A 22,745-nucleotide genomic window follows, 5' to 3' on the forward strand; every position below is an offset into this window, starting at 1 on the left:
CAGGTTGTCATTGTCAAACTGTGTGTGTGTGTGTGTGTGTGTGTGTGTGTGTGTAGCAGGTTTAGATACAGCCAGGAAAGATTTTTTCAATGAGGCAGGTTTTGCCCACTCATAATACATAGAAAATTTCACCCAATATTTTCTAGTACTTGTTTATTTTCTATTTTTACATTCATGTTTCTTATCCATTTGTAGTTTATCTTTTGAATAAGTAGAGAAAAATCCAATTTTATAATTTTCCATGTGGTAACGCTACTTATTAGAAAGTCTATTTTCCCCAAACTAACTTTTATTGTACCCCAAGTGTCCAGTTGGTTCTGTTTCTGAATTCTCTATTCTGTCCCACAATCTCTATGTATTCTTGGGCTTGGACGAGGGTACATGAATTAATTATATAGTCTGCCCTCCCTGTACCCTTCATTGCTCTTCTTTTTCAGTGCTTTCCTGCTTATTCTTGTTCTTTTGAATTGACTATAATCAACTTGATGACAGATTTTTAAAGATCCACATAGGTTCATTCCCTCCCCAAGTTAAACGTCCCCAGTTTCTTCAATTTTTAGCACGTGCTTTTCGGGGGCTATTCATGATTCTGTTCTTTTCCACAAGTCATGCAACCTTAAAATGTGGCATCCAGAAATGAAGCCACCGGAGTGGGGTGATAATGACATGATTCCTTAGGGTAAGGCTTTTTAAAAAGAGTGTCATCCACAATTGGAGAAAGTAACAGGACTGGATTGAGCAGGGAAGGAAAGCCCAGTCCAAGCAGTAGTCCTTTAGAAGGGAGCAGGAGAAGCTTCTCCTCTTCTGTCTGCACTTTTGGGGCAGGTAGGTACCTGGTGTCTCAACACGTTGACAAAAGGGTTTTGCTCTGGGAGGAGCTGGGAGGCCTGACTTTCTCCTTTTTCCTAGTCTCTGCCTATAATCCCCTTTTGCTAGTTCCCTGGCTTCCTCCAGGGCCTTCTAAATCGCTGGTCCTCTCCCAGTTCTGGGGACAGGTGAGCCTCTTTCCTTCTGGAGTCCTTTCATTTGGACTCTTCTGCTGGGCTCTCCTTGCGCTGTCCCCCGCTGGGCTCCGCAGTTGGTTCTTTCCGCTCCCTGCCCGCCCCTCTGCATCCTCTGTCCTCTCACTGCTGTCGGCCCAGGGGCTTCCTCTGATGACGCGTTTTACTTGCGTTGGGCGGAAAGCGCCTGCGGTGGAGGAAGGCAAAGTTCACTCCCAGTACCCGCCCCCTGCGCTGGGTCCTACCGAAGTAGGAAACGGTGAAAGAGGGTCCTGTGCTGGTCTGCATGGAAGCGTTGCTTCCGCTCAGCTGTCCCTACACCATGGACTCAGTACCTGCCACTGTGCCTTCTGTCACTGCTTTCCCGGGGGACCCGGAGCTCCTGGGACCCCTGTCGGTGCTCTACGCAGCCCTCATTGCCAAGCTACTGGAGGTGACGGTCCCATTCCCAGGGAGGGACCCCAGCTCTGGCAGGCGGGTGGCTGAGTTCTGGTGGAGTGGGTGCACTGACTGTAGTGGCGACGGAGAAATGGAGTGTGTCGGGCCCAAGGCAGGCAGGACTTGAGTGTATTGTTAAGCGAGGCCGGTGAGAGTGTACTTGAGCTTTCCCCACTTGCACTTTTTTTTTTTTTTGACGGAATAGAGGTGACAACCTCATGGTATGTTCCGAAATGCAGCCAACAATCCAAACAGCTAAGGTTACTACAGGTGTTTTCCCTACGGAGACTGCTGGGGAATTGGGCCCAAATGACAGTTATCTCCTATTACCTGTAGAGGGCGGTGAAAACAGGGAAGAGTAGGCAGGTGTTTACTGCACTGCCTTTGAGCAACCATTTAAAATTAGGCTTTGAATTTTATAGAAGGATGTTAAATTCAGAGAAGTTTAAGCCAGTTTTCAAGAGTTGTCTGAAATTACATGTCACTTATCTGTTTATATAAGAGTGGAATGGAAGTAAGATTTAAAATCTTATATCATCATTGTTTTTATTTGTTGCCATAAAATTAATTAGTTTTTTCATATATTTAAGTTTTTGTCTTAAATGAATTTTTTAAATTATAAAAACCAGGTTATCTAAGAGAAAAGAATGATCCAGAGGGATTCTAGCCAGGTGTTAGACAATGTGATGATATAGGGCCTGTTACAAACTGGAAATGTATGCTCAATTTAAAGTATTTAGATTCGGGCTGGGGTTGTGGTTCAGTGGTAGAGCGCTTGCCTAGCATACATGAGGCACTGGGTTGGATCCTCTGCACCATATAAAAACAAAACAATGTGTCCACCCTAAAACTAAAGATACATAAATAAATATTTTTTAAAAAAGTATTTAGATTCATTATACTTGAAAACACTGCAAGCCAACAAAAAATGTGAGACTGCCAGTATCCTCTCTCTTGAAGAAGCTATTGGAAAATATTGAGGAGGTTGATTTCTGATGAGGAGGTTGGTTTAGAATTGCCATGATTCTTTGTGACTGTTTTGTTATAAATTTAAGGTTTCCCATTTCTTCTAATTTGTCTGTTTCAGCTGTTTACTACATTGCCTGATGATACTCAACCTGGGCCTGATTTTTATGGACTACCATGGAAGCCTGTAGTTTTCACTGTTTTCTTTGGGATTGTATCCTTTGTCATTTTCTTTTGGAGAACTGTTCTTTTTGTGAGTAAATTAACTTACTTATACCTCAGCACATAAGCACAAGGATTATTTTATATAGTCACTGCCCCCCCCCTTTTTATTTTCTTTTTCAGTTGCTAAAAGTGATTAGTGGTTTAAGTCAAACTAACCTTATAAAATAATTTAGTGTGGGTGCAGTTGGTAGAACTGGTAATTCTTACAGCCATCCTGACCAGTAGTTTCATATGTATCAGAAGTCTTAAAAGTGGGATAAAAGATGGGATAGGTTAGATAAATATCCTTTTATGTAGCATATATGTCTAGTAATCTATCTTAAAGAAATAACTATGCTTTGAAGATTTTGGTAATGTTTTTCAATGGAACAGTGTATTAGATTGAAGACTTAGCACAACATAATTCATTTAGGGGTTATTGTATGTTCAATTAATGGAATAGTAGGCAGATGTATTTATTTCAAAGCTTTGAGGTACAGAAAATGCTCACAATTAAATGTGAAGTGGGGAAAAAAAGCAGAAACTAAGATTTAAATGTTGATGAACTGTATGTTAATATAAACACATATAAACAGGGGGAAATGCTGCAAAGAAATACAGTAAAATGAGAAAAAGGAGATGAGATAATTTTTCCAGTCTTTTATATAAATTTTTCCCAGATTTTATGATTTGATCATATGTTCAGAAAATACCTTTTTATTTGGAAGTATAGATTATGTGTTGTCCAAAAATCCATTAAATGTTTTGTTCATTAAGTCTTTTTTTTTCCTGAGCAGAATTAGTCTATCTCTGTGTATATGTGTACATATATGTATAAGTGTGTGTGTGTGTGTGTGTGTGTGTGTGTGTATATATATATATATATATATATATATATATATATATATATATGTGCTTATACATACTTATGTTTGTACTGTAGGTCATTCTGTTTCATAGTTATTTAACATAATTGGAAGAAAATTATTTTAGGTAAATGGACTTTGCATATGAAAAGCCTAACAGTTAAAGAGGTCAAAAGCATTGGATACAAATCTTTTCAAATCTGATTGTTCTTTTTCTGATTTCTTAATTATATCAGACATATCATTGTTAAGATAAGTTTCCTCTCCTTGTACAATGGAGTGTAAAATCTCCTAGAAAGTATTCCCTTCTTAAATAGAAGAATCGTTTGCCTGGATTCCTGTGAGGAATTTTCTAATCTCATTGAACTTTTTCTCAGCTAAAAGGAAAAAGGAAATAGAAGGATAAAGAGAAGGGAAAAACATGACAACATTTTATATTTCTCTCTCTTGTTTCTTTCATTTCAAAAACCCTGGTACCTGTTTCTCTTTTCACTAGGTTATGTGGGATCTGGTTCCTAGCTTGTTGCTCCTCAGTTTCAGCATTTGACTTTGGAACTTTAGTCCTTACCTTAGATGACTGCTTTTATGCTACTTCCCATTTTCCTCTGTTGTCATTTTGAGTAAAAGGTTAGCAAGGCTATGACATTAAAGAAATGTTCATTTCTTTCTGTGTTGGAGTTTTCTGAATGCAATTTCCTATTACGAAGATCCCATGGATGATCCATGGACACATCTGAGTATCCCATCACCATTTATAACATTTGAAAGGACAAGTAATATGCTAAGTTATAAAGAAATTTAGTGATGTTTTAAAAAAATTTCTGCTTACGTTTTATTATCAGGTAGTTTATTGCTGTCTTTTGGAAATGATTGTTTTTGTCCTTTCCAGAATATGTTAATTGTCATTTCTCTTGTTGCTTGTGCATTTTCTTCTAGCAGTCTTCCCTTTCAGAATTCTTGCTATACATTTAGTGGTTTGCAGAAATAAGATGATGTAGTCTCTTAGTTTCTAAATTCAGCCAATAGCCAAATTTAAATTGGAGTTCTAAGATGTTTTCTGGTGAGTGAAAGTGGCATATCTTAGTACAAAGATTATGCCTTTAATATTGTTTCCTCAGATTCCTTTTGAATAGTCATTGTTTCTAGACTTTATCCTGGTTATTTAGAATTGTCAAGTAAATAATTTTGAGTACACACACACACGCGCACACACACACACACACATACACACACATATTTACTGTGAAATAAGGTGCATATCTTAGTGTTTTTATGTCAGAGGCTATTTATGAAATATCACTACCAATTAAATTTAAAAGGCTTGTTAACCTTTACTTATTTTTAATCCTATAAATTATTATCCTGAACCAGAATGTTATTAAATTCTCACTTGGTTATGATTCTGATTGTTGTTTTAGGAATGCTGTTTCTATTGAGCAGATGTTTGATATCAAATTTAATCTTTTTTCTCTCTTCTAGGTAAAAGATAGAGTATATCAAGGTAAATTTTTAGGTCTCTTAAACTTGTAATAACCCTTTGTATTGGTGTTTGATGTGTGTTTTATGTATGTTAGAAGTAGATACAGTGACTTTTAATGTCTATTATCTTTTTTACCTCCTGAAAATTTTACTGTTCCTAGGTTGCTAGCATGGATAATAGAGTAGATGATGATGGTTCCAACTCTTGAGATAGGAGATAAAGAGGAGGAACAAATTGTGGATAGGGAGATGATAAGTTTTAATTTGGGGCAGATTAACTTTGAATATTGATATAATGCAGATGTATTACATTTGAAGAGTATTTCTATGCTAATGATTTAATCATGCATTAAGTAATTGAGTAGATAATTTAAAGAATGGTAATGTGAATCAGTATGTTTTCATTTCTGTTTTTCTTTGCAAAGAATTAAATGATTCCATTTTCTGAAAAGAAAGTGTTTTGAGAAGGGAGGAATATCAAGCTACAACAATTTACTGTATTTCCCATCTGTGAAATAAGCTTAAATTGAAATATCATTTTGGATGGGAGGGGTACCTGGGATTGAACTTTGGGGCACGCTACTGAGCCACATGCCCAACCTCCTATATTTAGAGACCAAGTCTCACTTAGTTGCTTAGTGTCTCGCTCTTGCTGAGGCTGGCTTTGAACTTGGGATCCTTCTAGCTCAGCCTCCTGAGCCACTGGGATTACAGGTGTGTACCATTGCGCCCAGCAAAATATCATTGTTCTTATATTTTTCTTAAATTTTAATAATTTTTATACTCTTATTGCTAATAAGCATAGATTGCTTTTTAAAAGCATAATAGCTATGCTAAGAAGTAGTTCCTCATAGTACCATATAACATGTCTTTGCTTTTAGTAGATTGAATAATTGAATTTCATTTAGTGATTGTAATAATCTTGTATATTTCCCCCTTTTAGTCAATGAACAGCAAATTTCCAAAAAGGTGAACAATTTCATAAAAGAAAATGAAGAACTAATGCAGAAATTGTCAAATTATGAACAGAAGGTATAATTATTTTTTTGTTTCTTTCTCCCTTGGTTCTAGCTTGAATCATTTCTACCTGTTTTAATTTAAAAATTGTATTTTAAAATTTTTTTCATTATTTCCTACAAATCATCCAAATTCTAAGCAGTCATGTATTAAGTACTGCTTTCTTCTGGAAAGGGTCACTTGTCTGGAAGTAACTTGTATAGTAGCACTATAATTTGTGTATCTTAATTCTGAATGCTTTATTTGCATAGGTGAAGGAATCAAAGAAACAGGTTCAAGAAACCATGAAACAAAAAATGATTCTTTCTGATGAAACAACTAAATACAAGGTAAAAATCCCTTTTTTGGGGGGAATTACATTCTAAACTCAAAAGTAAATGTAATGAGTGAGTAATCTTGACACCTATTTTTTCCAGGATAAAATGAAGCTTCTTGAAAAAGCTAATGAACTTCTGGATGAGAGAGCTAAAAGTCTTCATGTTATGTTAGAATCTGAGAAAGAACAGAAAGCTAAGAATCAGGACTTGGTAAGAGTTTTGCTGCTAAGTGTTACTGCAATTTGGCTTTTGGAATATTTTGTAAAATTGGTTAAGTTAAACTTAGTCTAGCTGTTAACTAAAGTAAGATTAGGAGCCAAGGAAGTTGAACCCACTTCTGCCCATTTTGTGGAACTTTTAAGTACTGATACAACAAATTATTTTTATGGGCCTAGGAAATATTTTTATTCTCAACCTTGGATAATTTTCATATTGCTTTGCTCTGCCCTTGGAAACATGCAGAACAACTAAAAAACTATTGTCCAGTTGAACAGTATTTCTTTACTTTTTACTTGAAAGAGTAATGAATTAATCAATTTTCTGTACTTAAAAAAAATTTATTTCATTTTCAATTCATGTTTCATTTTCAATTTCTATAAGTTTCTATAATTACATAAAAGTTGCAAAACATAGTAGAGAGTGTGTTCTAAAATATCCTACCCCCAAGTAAGCTTGATCACCTAGCTGAGGTAGTATTTATCAGATTTCTCCACTGTAAAAATTCTTTCCAATCCTTTTCATATTGTATTCTTCGGAAGTTACCATGCACAGCCCACAGTTAAAGTATGAAGAGTTACAAGCTCAGGATGCAGCTCATGGGAGAGCACTTGCCTAGCATACATGAGGCCCAGGATTCAATCCCAGGCATTGCAAACAAAGATTGCAGAGTTGTATCCACTTCCTTAAGGAGCGGGTATATTTATAAATTTTTTGGATTTCTTCTGTATGTGAGATTAGTCTATTCTTCCTTAAATTTTATCATTTTTTACTTCAGATAAGAAAATTTTAAAAATGATCTTGGGAAATTTTTTTCTCTATCACTAGAAAAAAATTACTAATTTGAACTGGTTTACTTGAAACAGTAATTAATTAGTTAATTTTCTGTGCTTTAAAACATTTTATTTACTTATTGCATTATGATTTTCTATACTTTGACCTTTTTTTCTGGTTATCTCATAAACAGTAAGGTTGTGGATGCCATGAAATATTTATGACTTCATTTTCCCTCATCTCTTTCAGTTCTTGATTTTTTGCTTAGTCCAAAGCTGGATCCCCTGCATTTACCTGAAATGTAATGGGATGGCTTGACAAAAATTTTGTTGTGTTTATCTTTTTAGTATATATATGTGTGTGTACACACACACACACATATATATATCAGTATTTCTACTGAAATCCTAATGCATATTTTGTGTTCTGTTTTCACCTGGCAGATAATGGAAAATAAGAAAACTATAGAGAAGCTTAAAGATGTCATTTCAGTGAATACTTCTGAACTTTCAGAGGTAAAGCTGCCAACTCTTGCTAACGGATATTAATACTATATCTTAGTTTTGTTGCAGACCAAAAATTTGAGGTTTGCTAAAATGTGCAAAAAATGAGAACTGTATGATGTGTGGTTTGGGAAAGTATAACTTTGTTTTTTCTTTGGAATTAATTCACTAACTGTAGTGTTTTGCATTAGCTTTACATTGTCCTTAATGAAGCTAAGCTTCGTGAAGAGAAGGTGAAGTTGGAATGCTGTCAGCTTCAGAAAGAAAATACCATGCTTAAGAAGAAGAAAGAGCAGGTAAATAAAATTTGATGTCATACATAATGTAAACTAGAGAAGTGAATATCATTATCTTGTATCTTTTTTGGATCTGTTTCTGAGGTAAGGAATATTCATGTAGGACCTTTTCTAGATATGCAAAGTTTAAACAATGCTCCCCAAATTGAGTGCATATATATGGTCTCCATCTGTTTTGGATTTTTGGATTATTGCTTTTCTTATCAAATGTCAATCAGTTATTAACTTGCATAGCCTCAAAGAAACTTTTTAAACCAGAAAATTAAGTATTTTATGATCCTCTTTTGAGTAGTTACTGATTCACCGGCCAAGGGAAGATTACATGATAAGGAATCTAAATTTAGGAGACAGTCATATGTGCCCAGCCATTCCTGCTGGAGGTAAATTATTTGAATTGGCAGCAATTTTCTGGGGAATGCAATAAACAGGGTCAACTTCCTGATAGCTCTGATGTTCTTACTGCAGCTGTGAGAGTTGAGGCCACTCTGCCCTCTTCCTTAACCAAGGTCTCAACCTCCTCGATTGAGGGAGGCCACCGAGGAGTATGGCTCTGTATTTCTTTGTCTAAGTCTTGTGGTCCTGATGTATCCAGTGCAGAAACCCCTCCCTAACCCATAGGAATTCATGTGTTTTGACTTTTCAGTTGCAGCAGGAAGTGAAAGACTGGAGTACATCACACGCTGAGCTCAGTGAACAAATGAAATCATTTGAGAAGTCACAGAAAGATTTACAAGTAACGCTTAGTCTTAAAGATGACACTATTAATGTAAGTTTATACTCCAAATACATGTTTCATCTCATGAATTCTCCTGAAATCTTTGAATTAAAATTGAGAGTCTTCCAACCTTTTGCTTCTTTTCTAGGCTCTAACTAATTACATCACACAGTTGAATCGGTTACAATGTGAATCTGAATCTGAGGATCAAAGTCGAGATGAGTCAGATGAATTAACCAATGGAGAGTTAGCAGGTAAGATCAGTCTCAGGGAGGTTGAATCCTTTTTTGCTTTCCTGTCTTTAATTAAGTATACAGATGCCACTTTTCAGCTGGCTGAATTTCTTCTTAAGCTTCAGGGTTGTAGACACATATCACTGGATCTATAGATATGTCTGTTGCATTGTCAGAGGTGGGTTGCTGGGGTATAATGTAGCAATAGGCATGTGAAGAACACTTGACTTTTTCTATCCCATTGAAAACTAGTAAGTACACTGCAGCTACAATAGTCACATCCTATACCTCTAAGTATTGAACATTGTACAGTAAGAGAAATTTATTTCTTAACTTATGCAGATGATACTTGATTTTGATACTCATCATCTCTATGGCTCTGTGGTTTTAAGTCCACAGTCAGTCTTAAGAGTCCGGAGGTAGTTGGAACCATAAACTAAGGCTGTGAGAACAGAGGCTAGAGACTATCAGAAAGCTAGAGAGGGAGTGTAACAGTGTTTACTGATGAGGAAAATATTTCCAGATGTTTTCTCCCAACTTGGATATTGCTTACATAGCAAGTATTTCAAACCACACCTGGTAGTAGATTCAGGGAGAAAATAGAGGATTGAATCTTTCTAAACAAGACACTTACTTGCCCAGGTGAAGATAGATCTGAGAGAGAAGAAAAGCTTTTATCTTAAAAGAATAACATAGATAACATTTTAGTTGTGCAAACTAGAAATTCACCTTTTTTTTAAAAAAACAGACACAGTACTTTTATTTATTTTTATGCTGAGGATCAAACTCAGTGCCTCACACATGCTAGGTGAGCACTCTACCACTGAGCCACAACCCCAGTCTGAAATTCACCTCTTTCTTTTTTTTTTTAAATCTAAGCTTGCAATTCTCTTAAAAGTCATTAGTCTAATCAGTTTAATTATTTAATTGATTTTTTTTTCTTCCGGTGTTTGAACACAATCATTTTTTAGTTTGGGGAAGTTAGGAGAATATAGAGTTAAAAGTAAGGAAAGGAAAAGCTAAAAGTCTTTTGTTTTTTAGGTGATCGGAACGAGAAGATCAAAGATCAAATTAAGCAGATGATGGATGTCTCTCGGGTATAGTTCTTTGTAAGAGTCCCATAGTGCCTGTGAATTCTTCCTGTGCCTCACTTTTAAGAATACCTCTCTTTTCTGCAATTTTTAGACACAAACTACAATATCAGTAGTTGAAGAGGATCTAAAACTTTTACAACTTAAGCAAAGCGCCTTGATGTCCACAATATGTAATCTAGAAGGTGGGTTCTTCTTGAGAAGAAATTGCCATGTTGAAAAGACTTAAAATTTTATTGGAAAGATAAAGAATGGCTTCTTGCTTTCATGCTTCTTACTTTTCTTGGCACTACTCCCTCAAACAAGTTCTTAAGTCCTTGTACACATATAGAGATAAGCTGTTTTATCCTTTACAGACCAAATAAAGAAATTAGAAAGTGACTGCAATTCACTACGGTCTTCTAAAGCTGAACTGGAAGAGGAATGCAAAACTCTTAGGCAGAAAGTGGAGATTTTAAATGAACTCTACCAGCAAAATGAGATGGCACTCCAAAAGTAAGATTTTCATTGTTTGTTATTGTTATCACTGTGTGAACTAACAGATAATTTTATCTTTTCTTAAGATTATTTACAATTTTTTCTAGTTGTAATAAGTAGAGATTTGTCTTTTTTCCTTTGTGTTTTGTTTCCTATAAGTTGCATTTTTCTTTCCATCATCAGTCTTAAGAGTCCTGAGGTAGTTGGAACCATAAACTAAGGCTGTGAGGACATCGTAATCAATTGTCAAATTCATATGAAGGCAGGAAGTGGTAAACTGGTATTAACAGTCACTGATGTGGAAATACCTCTCAAAAGATCTAGGCCCTTTCTATGATCCCACTATTTATTTTAATTACCTTTCATTGTGATCAGTTATGTAATTCTAATGTTTTGAACTTTTATCTCTAACTCTGGACCTTTAAAAATACTGAGTGATTTGGAATGACATGTTTTAGTAGAATAAAAACTTCAAAAAGGAATAATATTTACTTATTGATGGTACAAGTTTTGGACTTGAATATCTCAGATGTTCACACTAAAAATTGAACTGTGGCAAGGACCTTAGGAGTTATGATTACAGAAGTACTTGTTTGTAGTATATATTTATATATTAATCTTCTCAGTGTGGAGCTAGTTATTTTTTGAAAGTTCATTTGAAGTTTTTAATCCACAAAAATACTTGAATTCTCTAAAAATAGGTTTTTTGTGTCAGATTTTGTTTGTTTGCACCTGATTTTACTCTTCGGCATATATATATATATCTTGTTAAAGCAAAGACAGACCTTCTTATAGACCTAACTATTTTTAGGTATTTTGACTTCTGGTGCCTAATAAATGCATTAAATATTGAAACCTTTCCATTAACTTTTCTAAAATTCTGTGATCTCCAAGCGACCTTTTTAGAATCTCAAATTTTTGTTCAGGCCAGTTCTAAATGCCTGGCCTGTTTCAAAGAAACATTTCTCATTTTATCACTTTTTATTTAAGAGAACACTTGTTTTCTCTGTCCCTACTAGTAATATGAATGACCTAAATGGCAATTAATTTTCTTTGTAATGCAGTTAAATTATAGCACTATTTTTCTCAACTCCTCCAAAATTCATTCAGTCATCATCTGTGGTTTGTACTCTTTTTACTCATCCCCAGGTACTATGTTAGTTCATGCCTGTGTCATCTTTTCTGTTTCTAACCTAGGTCATCTGTCTTCATTCTCCATTATTTATATTTTTATATAATTTATTTCAAATTCTTAGTAATTTTCTCTATATCTGCTTGAGTGGACTTTCTAAAATATGTCTGTCCATGTCAATATGTGCCTGTGGTTTATGAAGAATTTGCTTTCTATTTGATGACCTGTTCTTTTTTTCTTCCTTGTATCTTTTTAATAGTTTAAATATTTTTAATTATTTTCCTCATCCCCTGTATAAGCTTGATGTAATCATAAATTATAATGGAATTATAATTATATAATTGTAATTATATAATTATAATTATAATTTTATTCATCTTCTCATAATTTAAAGGCCATGGTATATATTCTGGATTTAATAAAAACCTGACATAGATTAATAGGTTTATTATTTTTTTTTATGGGCTTTAAGTAGCTCCCGAATCAGATAACTGTTGTGGCATTGTATGTTAGTACTTCATATACCGTGAACTCCATAAGACATTCATTCAATTTATACACATATTTAAAGTTTCTGTAGTTCTGCATTCTACACTGTTGGTTTCATATTTGAAATTATTTTCATTCTATTTGAACATCGTCCTTTAATGATAGATTTGATTAGTGTATCAAAGTAGTACAAGGATAAACAGAATAGTATTTTATCCACTAAATATTGCTACCTTTATAATCTGTATTAGGTTGACATGAACTTCATGATTAGAGTTAAAACCAGTTTCCATTTTTAAAGGATCTCTCTTTTGGCTACTGAATTTTGACTGTTACTTAGTTTTAGCAATTTAAAAATATCCAATTAATTACCATCTGTTCTAAATTTTTTCTTTAAGGAGTCCATTATCATTGTTGTTTGGTCTTATCCCTCCCCTAGTTCCTGTAGTCATTTCTCTGGTTTTTTAACAGTTTTATTGGGAAGTGCCTAGGTGTAGTTTTCCCCACCCCACCCACTTTTTCCTCTTGCAGTTATGTTGTTTGGGACCATTAAATATTTCTTGAGTCTTTTTTTAAATGTTGATTTTACCTCATTCTCTCGATTATAATAATGCATATTAGAATTTGATTTCCCCTGCCTCCTACATTCTGGATTTACTTCTTCTGGATATTTTCTTCTGACCTGTCTTAAAAGCGCTAGGATTTATTTTACTTCCCAAATCTGCTGCTAAAATCATTCATTGAGTTTAGGATTTTAAAAAGTTCAGGGTTTAAAATATTATTTTAGTTGTAGATGGACATAATATTTTATTTTATTTTTTATAGAATTTTTTTAAGAGAGAGAGAAAGAGAGAATTTTAATATTTATTTTTTAGTTTTTAGCGGACACAACATCTTTGTTTGTATGTGGTCCTGAGGATTGAACCCGGGCTGCATACATGCCAGGCGAGCGCACTATTGCTTGAGCCACATCCCCAGCCCGACACAATATTTTATTTATTTTATGTGGTGTTGAGGACTGATCCCAGTGCCCCACACATGTGGGGCACGTGCTTCACCACTGAGCCACAACCCCAGTCCTATTTCAGTACTACAGCTCAAACCCAGGACCTTGAGCCATGTGCTCTACTATTGAGCTACCTCCCCAGACTCCTTGCTCTTTCTCATAAGGGACTAGTGTCTTACTGCTTTCCAAGCTATCTTTAATCTCATCATTCTGCCTCTGCCTCCTGAGTATCTTCGATTGTAGGTAGGTCACCACACTCAACTATTTCTTGGTTTTATAGTTTCTAATCCTTTGACAAAATTCATAATCTTTTTTTTTTCCTCTTTTGTGGTGCTGGGGTTTGAACTCAGAGCCTTGTGCATGCAAGGCAGCACTCTAACAACTAAACTATATTCCCAAACCTGAAATTCATAATCTTGACTTTACTTTTTTGAGTATATAAAGCACAGTGATTTTAAAACATGTGCGGATAACCCCATTAGGTGGTTTCCTTTTCTGTGGGATTTTTTTCTCACAGAATTTTGTCTTATGGAGTGCCTGATCAGTTTTGATTGGCTAACATTGTTGTGATAATTATAGATGAAATTTGAGGACTAAGATGAAGTTATCTTCTTATAGAAAAGTGTTGAGGTTACTTGAGTAAGATTGTCTGTCACTTTAAACTTAGTCAGCAATTAAGATAATTCAAAAATGACTTGTCTTTTCAATGTTTCAGTATTATTCCTTTTGGATTTTTTGCCTGTTCATCACTTAAGTGTGCAGTACTTTCTAATCTAAACTGAAAGGCTAGGGATTTTATTAAGGGTCCCTTTATTTGTAGCCCCAAACACTTGTTTTTTCCCCTAAGCCCAGGAATTTGATGAAGGCTTAGTTCAGACTCATTATATCTCTGTGTTATCTTCAATATGTGGGTAAACCTAGGAGAAAAGTACCTTAAAGTGCCAGCCTTACTTGTAATTCTGAGATTCCTTTTTCTAATGGATCTTGGCCACATACATGTATCTTCACTGCCTTTTTAGCTTGGATCCTTTCAAACACAATTTTATATTCTTATAAAGATGTTTTGATTGTTCTTAGTACTCTCAGACTAACTCTTTGATAATTGGAAACAAAATTCTCTCTGTCCTTCAAGATTCAGTTTTCTCCATATTTCTTCTTAAGCCAGTGGGGAAAATTATTATATTCCTTTAGGTGTCATTTATACCTGAAACAGTGAGCTCTTTTATTCTTTAGCATCTTACAAGGTAACTAGTATATTATAGCCACTCATAAAATACTTGCTGAAGAATTAAATGAGAAGCTATATAAGAATATATAATCCCCTTTTTCTATTTGGTATCAATAATCCTTTTTTACTATAGTTCTTCTGATTTATGGAAAATTAAGTTTCAATTTAATTATCTTTTGAATTAGAACTATGGCTAAAGTAATACAAGGATAGCAGAAAATAGTATTTTTTGAATCATTAAATGTGGCTACCTTTGTCTCAGTAGATGAACATCTTGAGTTTCATGATCAGAGTTAAAACTTGTCAGTAGATAATACTCTGATCGTGGGTCAGTTTGGCTTTTTTTCAGACATTATCAAAACTCAGATTTGTCTTTTTGCTTAATTGCAATTCTTTTGAAATAGATATCTAAAGTGTGAAAAATGTTCTGTCGTTAATTGCATAGCTAAAAAGACATATTCTAGAAGATTATTTCTTTGACTGACTATATCTTTATTATGGTACCAGTCTTGGATTGAGAAAAGAGTTCCTCCATGACAAAGATATACTTAGTGTCCTACCCATGGCAGAAACAAGAAAAGAATTATCCCCTGCTTTATCCTAATATGTTTAATTATGTTAGGTTGATCAGTCCTGATCTTCCACATTGAAGTAAAGTAAAGTGAGTTTTTATTATCTTACACACAGGATACTTGCCCTTGGGGCACATGTTGTTTTCACATTTATTTTATTTACTGGTAAGTAGAGAATTAAGAGGAGAAGTTAGAAAATGTAAGTGATTTGCCAGAGTTTGATTTACGAAATTGCAGGTTTGAATTTCTATTTTATGTGCCTAAGCATTTTATAGAATTGTGGGAAGTGATATTTACAAAGAGAAACTTTTGATTTGATAACTGGCTTTATTTTAGGAAACTAAGCCACGAAGAATATGAGAGACTAGAAAAAGAGCAGCGGCTGTCAGCTGCAGATGAAACGGTGGTTTCCGCTGTACAGGAAGTTAAAAATTACAAGTGAGTTCAGTTTCTAAAGGAGGGTGTCAATGTCTAATGATCTAGTGTTAGCTTTCTTTTTTAATCTTTTTTTACATTATGTAGATAGAAGAAAATAGCATGGAAGTATAAATAACGAGAGGATATGAATACATTCAATTCACACAGGAGAAAAAATAAATTTCAACTTTACAAATGAAAAATGTTAACAAAAAATTTACTTACACCCAATGGGAAAGACCATAGGGAACTTGGTCAATGCAAACAATTCTGGGGGTTTTGATTGTTGTAGTAATTCTTTAAGAAATCAGTTTGCTGTGTGATGTATCAAGACCCACAAAAGTGTGGCATTTGATAGACCTTGGAAATCTTCTATGGATATAATTTGAAAAAAATAAAAAATGTTTTAAGGAGGAAGATATTTCTAGCAGAATTACTTGAGAACACACTGATGAACCGTTACAGAAATTATAATTTATCATTCAGAATCTTTAGCAATTAAATGATAAAGAAGTTATTAGTATTAGGTTTTTATTTTATTTATTTATTTATTTTTGGTGCTTTACTACTAAGCTACATCCTTAGACCTTTTTTTTCCCTTGAGACAGGGTCTCAGTTGCATAGGTTCCCACTTAATTGCTGAGACTGACCTCGAACTTGTGATCCTCCTGCCTCAGCTTCCCAATCATTGGGATTACTGGCATGTGGCATTGCACCTGGTCTGTAGTATTAGTTTTGATCACACTGGATTCATATAACTATAGAAATGTTTTTCTTATGTATGATAAAGTCTTTAAAAGTATAGCTGATGGAATAAAGGGAAAATGGTCAGAATGTTTCAAATGTTATTCAATTGTTGTAATTCTTAGGTGGAGAATTGAAGAACTGGAAGAAGAACTACAGAAAACCGAGCGCTCATTTAAAAACCAGGTAGTAATTAATACTGTCCTGTAGTTGCAGAATTCTTTGTATCTAATACAGACAATTATAGGCTATTATAATGAGTCCCTAAAAACATATTTTTTTAATGTGTTGTCTTTTTCAGATTGCTGTGCAGGAGAAGAAAGCTCATGATAATTGGGTAAGATTTTTTTCCCCCTTTTCTTCATTTTGTGCATAGCCTACAGCAACTGAATTTGAATATTTTCTCTTTAATAGCTCAAAGCTCGTTCTGCAGAAAGAGCTATAGCTGAAGAGAAAAGGGAAGCTGCTAATTTGAGACAGAAGTATGTGATTTTGGTATCTTACTATATGTTTTATAGTGTTTTAAGGTTATGCTAGATATTATCTACGAAGGAATAGATTGCTGTTTCATAATTCAGCCCATTCTTTCTCAATATTCAAGACTATTGGAAATGACCCAAAAGATGGCAATGCAGCAAGATGAACCCATGATTGTAAAACCTATGCCGGGAAGACCAAATTTACAAAATCCTCCTCTGAGAGGTAGGGGGCACTTTGTAAAAGGAGCTATTTTATTTCTTGGTGCAGAATGTATGTAAATTACTTTTTATTTCTGTGTGTAATGGTTATGAAATAATCTGAATGATTTGCTAAAGCAGGAGGTGAGGGTTGGTGTCAGGGAGAAGGCTACCTTAAAGTAGTAACACGGCATTGTTGTCTTTAGGTCCACTGAACCATAATGGCTCTTTTGGTCCAGCCCCCGTGAGTGGTGGAGAATGTTCCCCTCCACTGACGGCAGAGCAAGCTGGAAGACCTCCTTCTGCTACTCTTAATCAAAAAGATATGCCCAGAAACGGATTTGGTGAGCATTCACATGTTGCTTTATAGTAAACTGCTTCAAGGTTTTGTTTTTTTTTCCCTTTTGAATATTCTAATAAAAACATAGAATTTGGGCCTGTACAATACATAGAAGATAATTTCTTACGTTATCTTTGTGAATGTTTTCTGTAAAATCTGTTCTAGAATAGAAAACATTTTTTTTTTTCCTGGAGGTCCCTATATTGTTTTTTTTCTTTTAAATTTTACACTGTGAAGTGTAAACCTTTATCTTTAAATTAAATCTCTATGGTGTTCCTTTCCAAAATATTATAAAAGTAGCCTTAAACTTTATGTAGCATACATATTTCCAACATGAAATACTGAGTCTTATTTCCAATTCTAAATAGGACTGTAGTCTTGGTAAGATTGAAAGTCAGGTTATACAGACTAAAGAAAAAACAGCCTACACATACTTCAAGTCTATAGCTTAAAGTTTAGGACCAGTACTTATTAATCTGCTGTTCTATCAACCCAAGGCAGTTCTTTATTTTACTTAAGTCTCTTCATAAATTGTGATTTATGTATTGGGCAACCCATTTTTTTTTAAAAAATATTTTTAATTGTAGATGGACATGATATCTTTATTTATTTTTTAAATGTGTGCTGAGAATCAAACCCAGTGCCTCACACATGCTAGGCAAACACTCTACAACTGAGCTATGACCCCAACCCCTGGGCAACCCATTTTTAATGTTGCTTTCCAGTTATTGTTGAACCCTGACCTGTCCACCAGTGGTTTATTTCTTCTGAAAAATACATACAAGGGCTCTGTTTCTTTCCCAAGGGTCAATGGATGGACCTTTACCTCGTACTGGTCTTCTGAGGCATCTGGGAAACCCGTTGCCTCTGGTAAAGGACCAAGTAATTTCAAAGAATCTGTAATTGTGGATGGAGGATTTTTATTCTTTTCATGTTAGATTAAGTCTGAATCCATTCTTTGATCTCTAACAGACCCAGGATGTGGTCCAGCTCACATGAACAGCAGCTCCAGAAGTTCTTCTCCAGCTAAGGTGACGAATGAGGGCAAGGTAAGTTTTGTAGTTACTGTGAATCATGTGGTCATGCAGGAACATGTAGCTTTCCTACAGTACTTTCTCTTTGCTTTATCCTTCTTTGTGTTCTATTTGTACTATCCCATTTGTTTTTTAAAAAGCAAACTGTTCCCCAAGAACCTGAGACCCCCTCAGTCTCCACCATTACTTCTTTGACTGAGCATCCAGTTGGAGTAAGTACTTAGAGGTTGAGAACTGAATTGGGTTTTATTCTGTGCATTTCTGGGAAGGATATTCAGAGCATGACACTGATCTTGTTTGCTTTAAACTGCATGCAATATTGAGCTTACTTTTCTCCTTAACTTGGGAATGTTGCTTAAGTGTGTACAACTATAATGAACTACAGAATGTAAAAAGTTATCACTCTAACTTTATATGGTGTTTTGTGTTGAATCTTCTAAGGCAAAGTAAATTCATTATAAATTATATAATTCATCATTTTTATTTTTGTTTGGAAGAATGTTATTTAAGAATTCCTCCATTTGTGCAAACCCTATTTTGAGTGATTTGAATTAGATTGGTATCAGATTTTCTGAAAGTGAAATACTGTTTCAGTGAAACAATGATAATCTGAAATGACCTCTTGAGCCAGTCCCAAGCAATGGTCTCATTTGTTCACATAAGTGTATTCTCTTGTAACTGTGTTGCTATTATATCTGGTAGGTCTTCTGCAGCTCTATAATAAAATAAATTTTTAATTGTTTAGTTTCAAACCCACTACTCATAGGAAATGATAAATCAATATCTCAAATGGTGTACACTAAATGAAAGTAAATATTAAAGCCTTTTCTTCCTAATTTGTGTATATAGCACTGTGATGGAAAATACTTCTCAAGTTCCAGTGTATATATATTCTAGGAATATACATCTCTGGAGAAATCTAAGGGCAGCTTAGATAAGACCCCAAACCCCTTTGTAGTAGAAGATTTAAAAGAGAGCAAAGACCCATTGTTAGAGAGGAGTAGAGGTGGGAAAAGCATGGCTTGGAGGCAAACCTGGGATTGAGTTTCTTTAATTTGCAGTGTGGCCTTCAACAAATTATGATATTCCATTTGCTTTTGTTCCCTCTTATTTAAAACAAGACAGTTACTTAAAGATCTCAGAGGTTGAATAATATATGAAAGACTTACCGAAGATACTCTGAATAGTAGCTATTATTACATGGGTAGAGAATGGATTTTTCATTTTATTCTGTTCATTCTTAATATGGAAGTAATGAGCTATTGTGATGAAAGGGAAGTGATGGGGAGGGGGGGAGTCCCTTTGAAATAGATTGTAGTGAATACAACATGACATACTGGTCAGAAATCACCTCTGTTAACAACCTCTGCCAGTCCTCTTGCCTTTCCCTTTCCTGTGCAGATATAATCAGTAACAAACTGGTCCCTCTTGTGGCATCCTTCCAACTTCTGTAAGCTGTCAGTGGGAATACACAGGAGGGGTGGGTAGAGTTTTGTTGCACTGATGGTGTTCTCTGGACAGGTGCCTGTTTGGGGTTTTAGCTTTTATCGGTGTTGGTACTTTGTCTTAATACATAGGAATTTTAAAACTTTTAACTGCTTTCAAATCTTAAATTGCAGGTTCATATGGCTATGAAAGGGCCCCCTCCTTTCTCAGGGGTACCCTTCATGGGCCCCCCCATGGGACCCCCAATGGGATGGCCTCCACCACCTCCCATTCGGTATGGACTGCCACTTCAGCTCGGTGGGCCTTTTGGGCCTCAGCCAATTCCTCCACCTTTTGGTATGATGATCTGAATAGTAGTGATTGACTTATAAATCACATTCATCTTCCACTTCTATTGCTTCCTAAAACAGTTGGTTGCTATCTCAGGTCTTAACAATAAAAGGATAAAGCTGAGTACATTTTAACTTTTCCTCCAGTTTTCTGGCACATATGGGACACTACATAATCTTATACTGAGATAGGCAATAGCTATCTCTCATAGACAAGGATAAGGGGCTATATACAGAAAAGCCAGAAATATTACTTCTGCAGATGTTTGTTGAAAATCTGTTGATGTGCACTGCAATAGATGGAAAGGTGGATGAGATGCATGCCATAACTTAAAATTTTGTCACAGATATGAAAATCCTACAACATAAAGTTTGTAATCACCCATAATGGAAGCATAAGCAGTAGGTTATAGAATATAGAAAAGGAAAAGTCAAACCCTCCTTACCTTGAGAAAAGTCAGAGGGAAGTGTTAAAGAGGAGGATTTAACAGTGATCTAATAAATGTTGCTGATTTAATTAGGTGGCTGTGGAAGGCCTTTTCCTGGAGGGCCTGCACCTTGATTCTGATGGCATGTGTAAAGTCCATGCTGAAATACTTCATGAATTTTTAATGGATAGAGTAATAAATAGTGGGATTTCCTTTTATCAAAATTTCTTTGATGTAGTAAAGTTCTTATTTCATAATCTATCATCTTTTCATGGTAATATAGTACTTCCAAATATAAATGGAGCTCTTGTGAGATAGAAATAATTCTGCAATTATATAGTAGGAAAAGAAAAACGACAAGCCTGGAGCTAGGTAGAGCCATATTTAAATCCTTAATATGTTGCTTCATGGCTGGTTGGCCAAAGTCTATAACCTAAACTTGTTCCATTTCAGTTTGCCTCATGTGGCAAGTCAGGATGTTCACCAGTTGATGTTCTAGGCTTGAGAGAAATTAAAGACTATAATATCAACATACTTGAAATTACCCTAGTTCAGAAATTTCTGGGTATTTACATAACTTCCTTTTTATTTTCCAGGTCCTGGTATTCATCCACCAATAGGCTTCAGAGAATATGCACCAGGTGTTTCACCTGGAAAACGGGATTTGCCTTTTGACCCTCGTGATTTTTTTCCAGAACCTGCACCAGCACCATTTAGACCTTTAGGCTCATTTGGCCCAAGAGAGTACTTCATTTCTGGTGCCCCATTACCACCTCCAACTCATGGTCCCCAAGACTATGGGCCACCACCTGCTGCAAAAGACTTAATGCCTTCAGGCTTTAAAGATGAAGCTCCACCTACACCTGATTCTCAGGTGTGAGGGATGTTCACAGGCCTTAAAACAGGGCCTGTAAAATTAACCTCTGACACTTAGTCAGAAAATGGACTATGAACTATTCATCGAGTTAAAGGATTATTGGCTTCAAAATATAAAAGTTTATTTTAAAAGATTTATGTTTTTAGAATAAAGCTGCCTTGGCGCAGTATACATTTTGAGCCAAAATATTTTCCCCCTAAATATCCCCACTTAAGCTAGAGTATTCTTCCAATTTTAAAATGTGCAATAAGGAATATCTTTGTTTTAGTTAATGTAGCATATACAATTGCTAAATGATTTAGAATGTCATAATTATGGACATTTCTTGTGGAAATGCTTTAAGAACATGTATTTCCATTATCCTATTTTTAGTGTATTGCAGTTGAAAACAGAGAAATGGTGTTTTATAAGCTTGATTTTTTTCTCTTTCAATATCTGGTCGCAGAGACTGTTACGCTAAAAATGTTTACTCAAAGATCATAAACTTCATTTTCCTTCTTGCTGAAGTTCTTTGTTGTAATAGTTCATAAAAAATTGTTTATTAATATTTCCCAAGTGTCTGTTGATTCATTGGATCGTCATGAGACTTTGTGCCATTGGGGAAGCATGTAAACTCACTCTCAGAACTGAAGATGGTGACTTGGCAGCATATTCCCTGTTGCTCACTGTTAAGGAGGCTGGACCTTGGTCAACTGTGGATTTCTATAGAGGATTTCTTTTACTTGTGAGAAGTCTTGTGGCTCTATTTTTGTAGCACATTCCTGTACTTTTTTCTAACCACTGTCTATGTGAGAATGGTTTTCTGAGAATGAGTTTACATTAGTAGCAAGAGTTGTTTGACCTGAAGTTCTACTGCTTTTGTCATTATTGCATTATAACAGTAAAATATAAGGTGGTATGTTGTGTCTATAAAATAAGGAAATTTCTTTTTAAAAATGTACACAACACACTCTTCTCTTTCCCATACCTTGCCACTGATTTTCAAGGAATATGATAAAAAAATTAGAAAAGTATAATCCTCTAAGAATGAATGAAACTCATAAACTTATAATGTCTATAATCAGCTAATATGGGCTGAATTAAATTCTTTTTTTGATAGATACTCAAATATATTTTATTTAAAAATCAATTAAAGCAAATCCTGAATCTGTAACTACTGTCTTTAAAACAATGTTTCTAAGAACTAGCTCTCCAGAACTGTAATATTAATTACGTCAATTTTAACAGTACATTTTAAGAGGTTTAAGATTTAAATAAAATTATAAAAGCCTACCACTTTTTTTTACTGCTAGACCATATTCTTCCATTCTTTTAAATTCTAGAAAGTAATAGGATTGTTAAAACCTAGAACATAACATATCATTGTTCTTTTTATGTCCCCTAAGTATTCTCAAAATAGGGGCAAAAGCTTCAGTGTGAAACAAAATCTCTAA

The 22,745-nt window shown here is 34.8% G+C and overlaps 1 protein-coding gene across 2 annotated transcripts; it reads left to right on the forward strand.

The window, feature by feature from the left end:
- Nucleotides 1-1,161: 1,161 nt before the first annotated feature.
- Nucleotides 1,162-21,859, forward strand: LOC144372659 (transport and Golgi organization protein 1 homolog). 2 transcript variants are annotated; one of them, XM_078035967.1, is made up of 22 exons: nt 1,163-1,434; nt 2,527-2,658; nt 4,955-4,976; nt 5,898-5,986; nt 6,223-6,300; nt 6,388-6,498; nt 7,722-7,793; nt 7,973-8,077; nt 8,721-8,843; nt 8,941-9,046; nt 10,067-10,122; nt 10,211-10,301; nt 10,473-10,611; nt 15,357-15,458; nt 16,307-16,367; nt 16,483-16,518; nt 16,596-16,663; nt 16,783-16,883; nt 17,065-17,202; nt 18,171-18,247; nt 19,852-20,014; nt 21,032-21,859. In XM_078035967.1, exons 1-22 carry the CDS (start codon nt 1,288-1,290, stop codon nt 21,313-21,315), a joined length of 2,301 nt encoding a protein of 766 aa, XP_077892093.1. In that variant the 5' UTR covers nt 1,163-1,287; the 3' UTR covers nt 21,316-21,859. The 2 variants fall into 2 exon arrangements, with proteins under 2 accessions (XP_077892094.1, XP_077892093.1); XM_078035968.1 differs by lacking the exon at nt 19,852-20,014 and having other exon boundaries at nt 1,162-1,434; nt 21,032-21,255.
- The last annotated feature ends 886 nt before the right edge of the window (nt 21,860-22,745 follow it).

Source organism: Ictidomys tridecemlineatus, unplaced genomic scaffold (genome assembly GCF_052094955.1).
Source record: "Ictidomys tridecemlineatus isolate mIctTri1 unplaced genomic scaffold, mIctTri1.hap1 Scaffold_143, whole genome shotgun sequence".
Classification (NCBI taxonomy): domain Eukaryota; kingdom Metazoa; phylum Chordata; class Mammalia; order Rodentia; family Sciuridae; genus Ictidomys; species Ictidomys tridecemlineatus.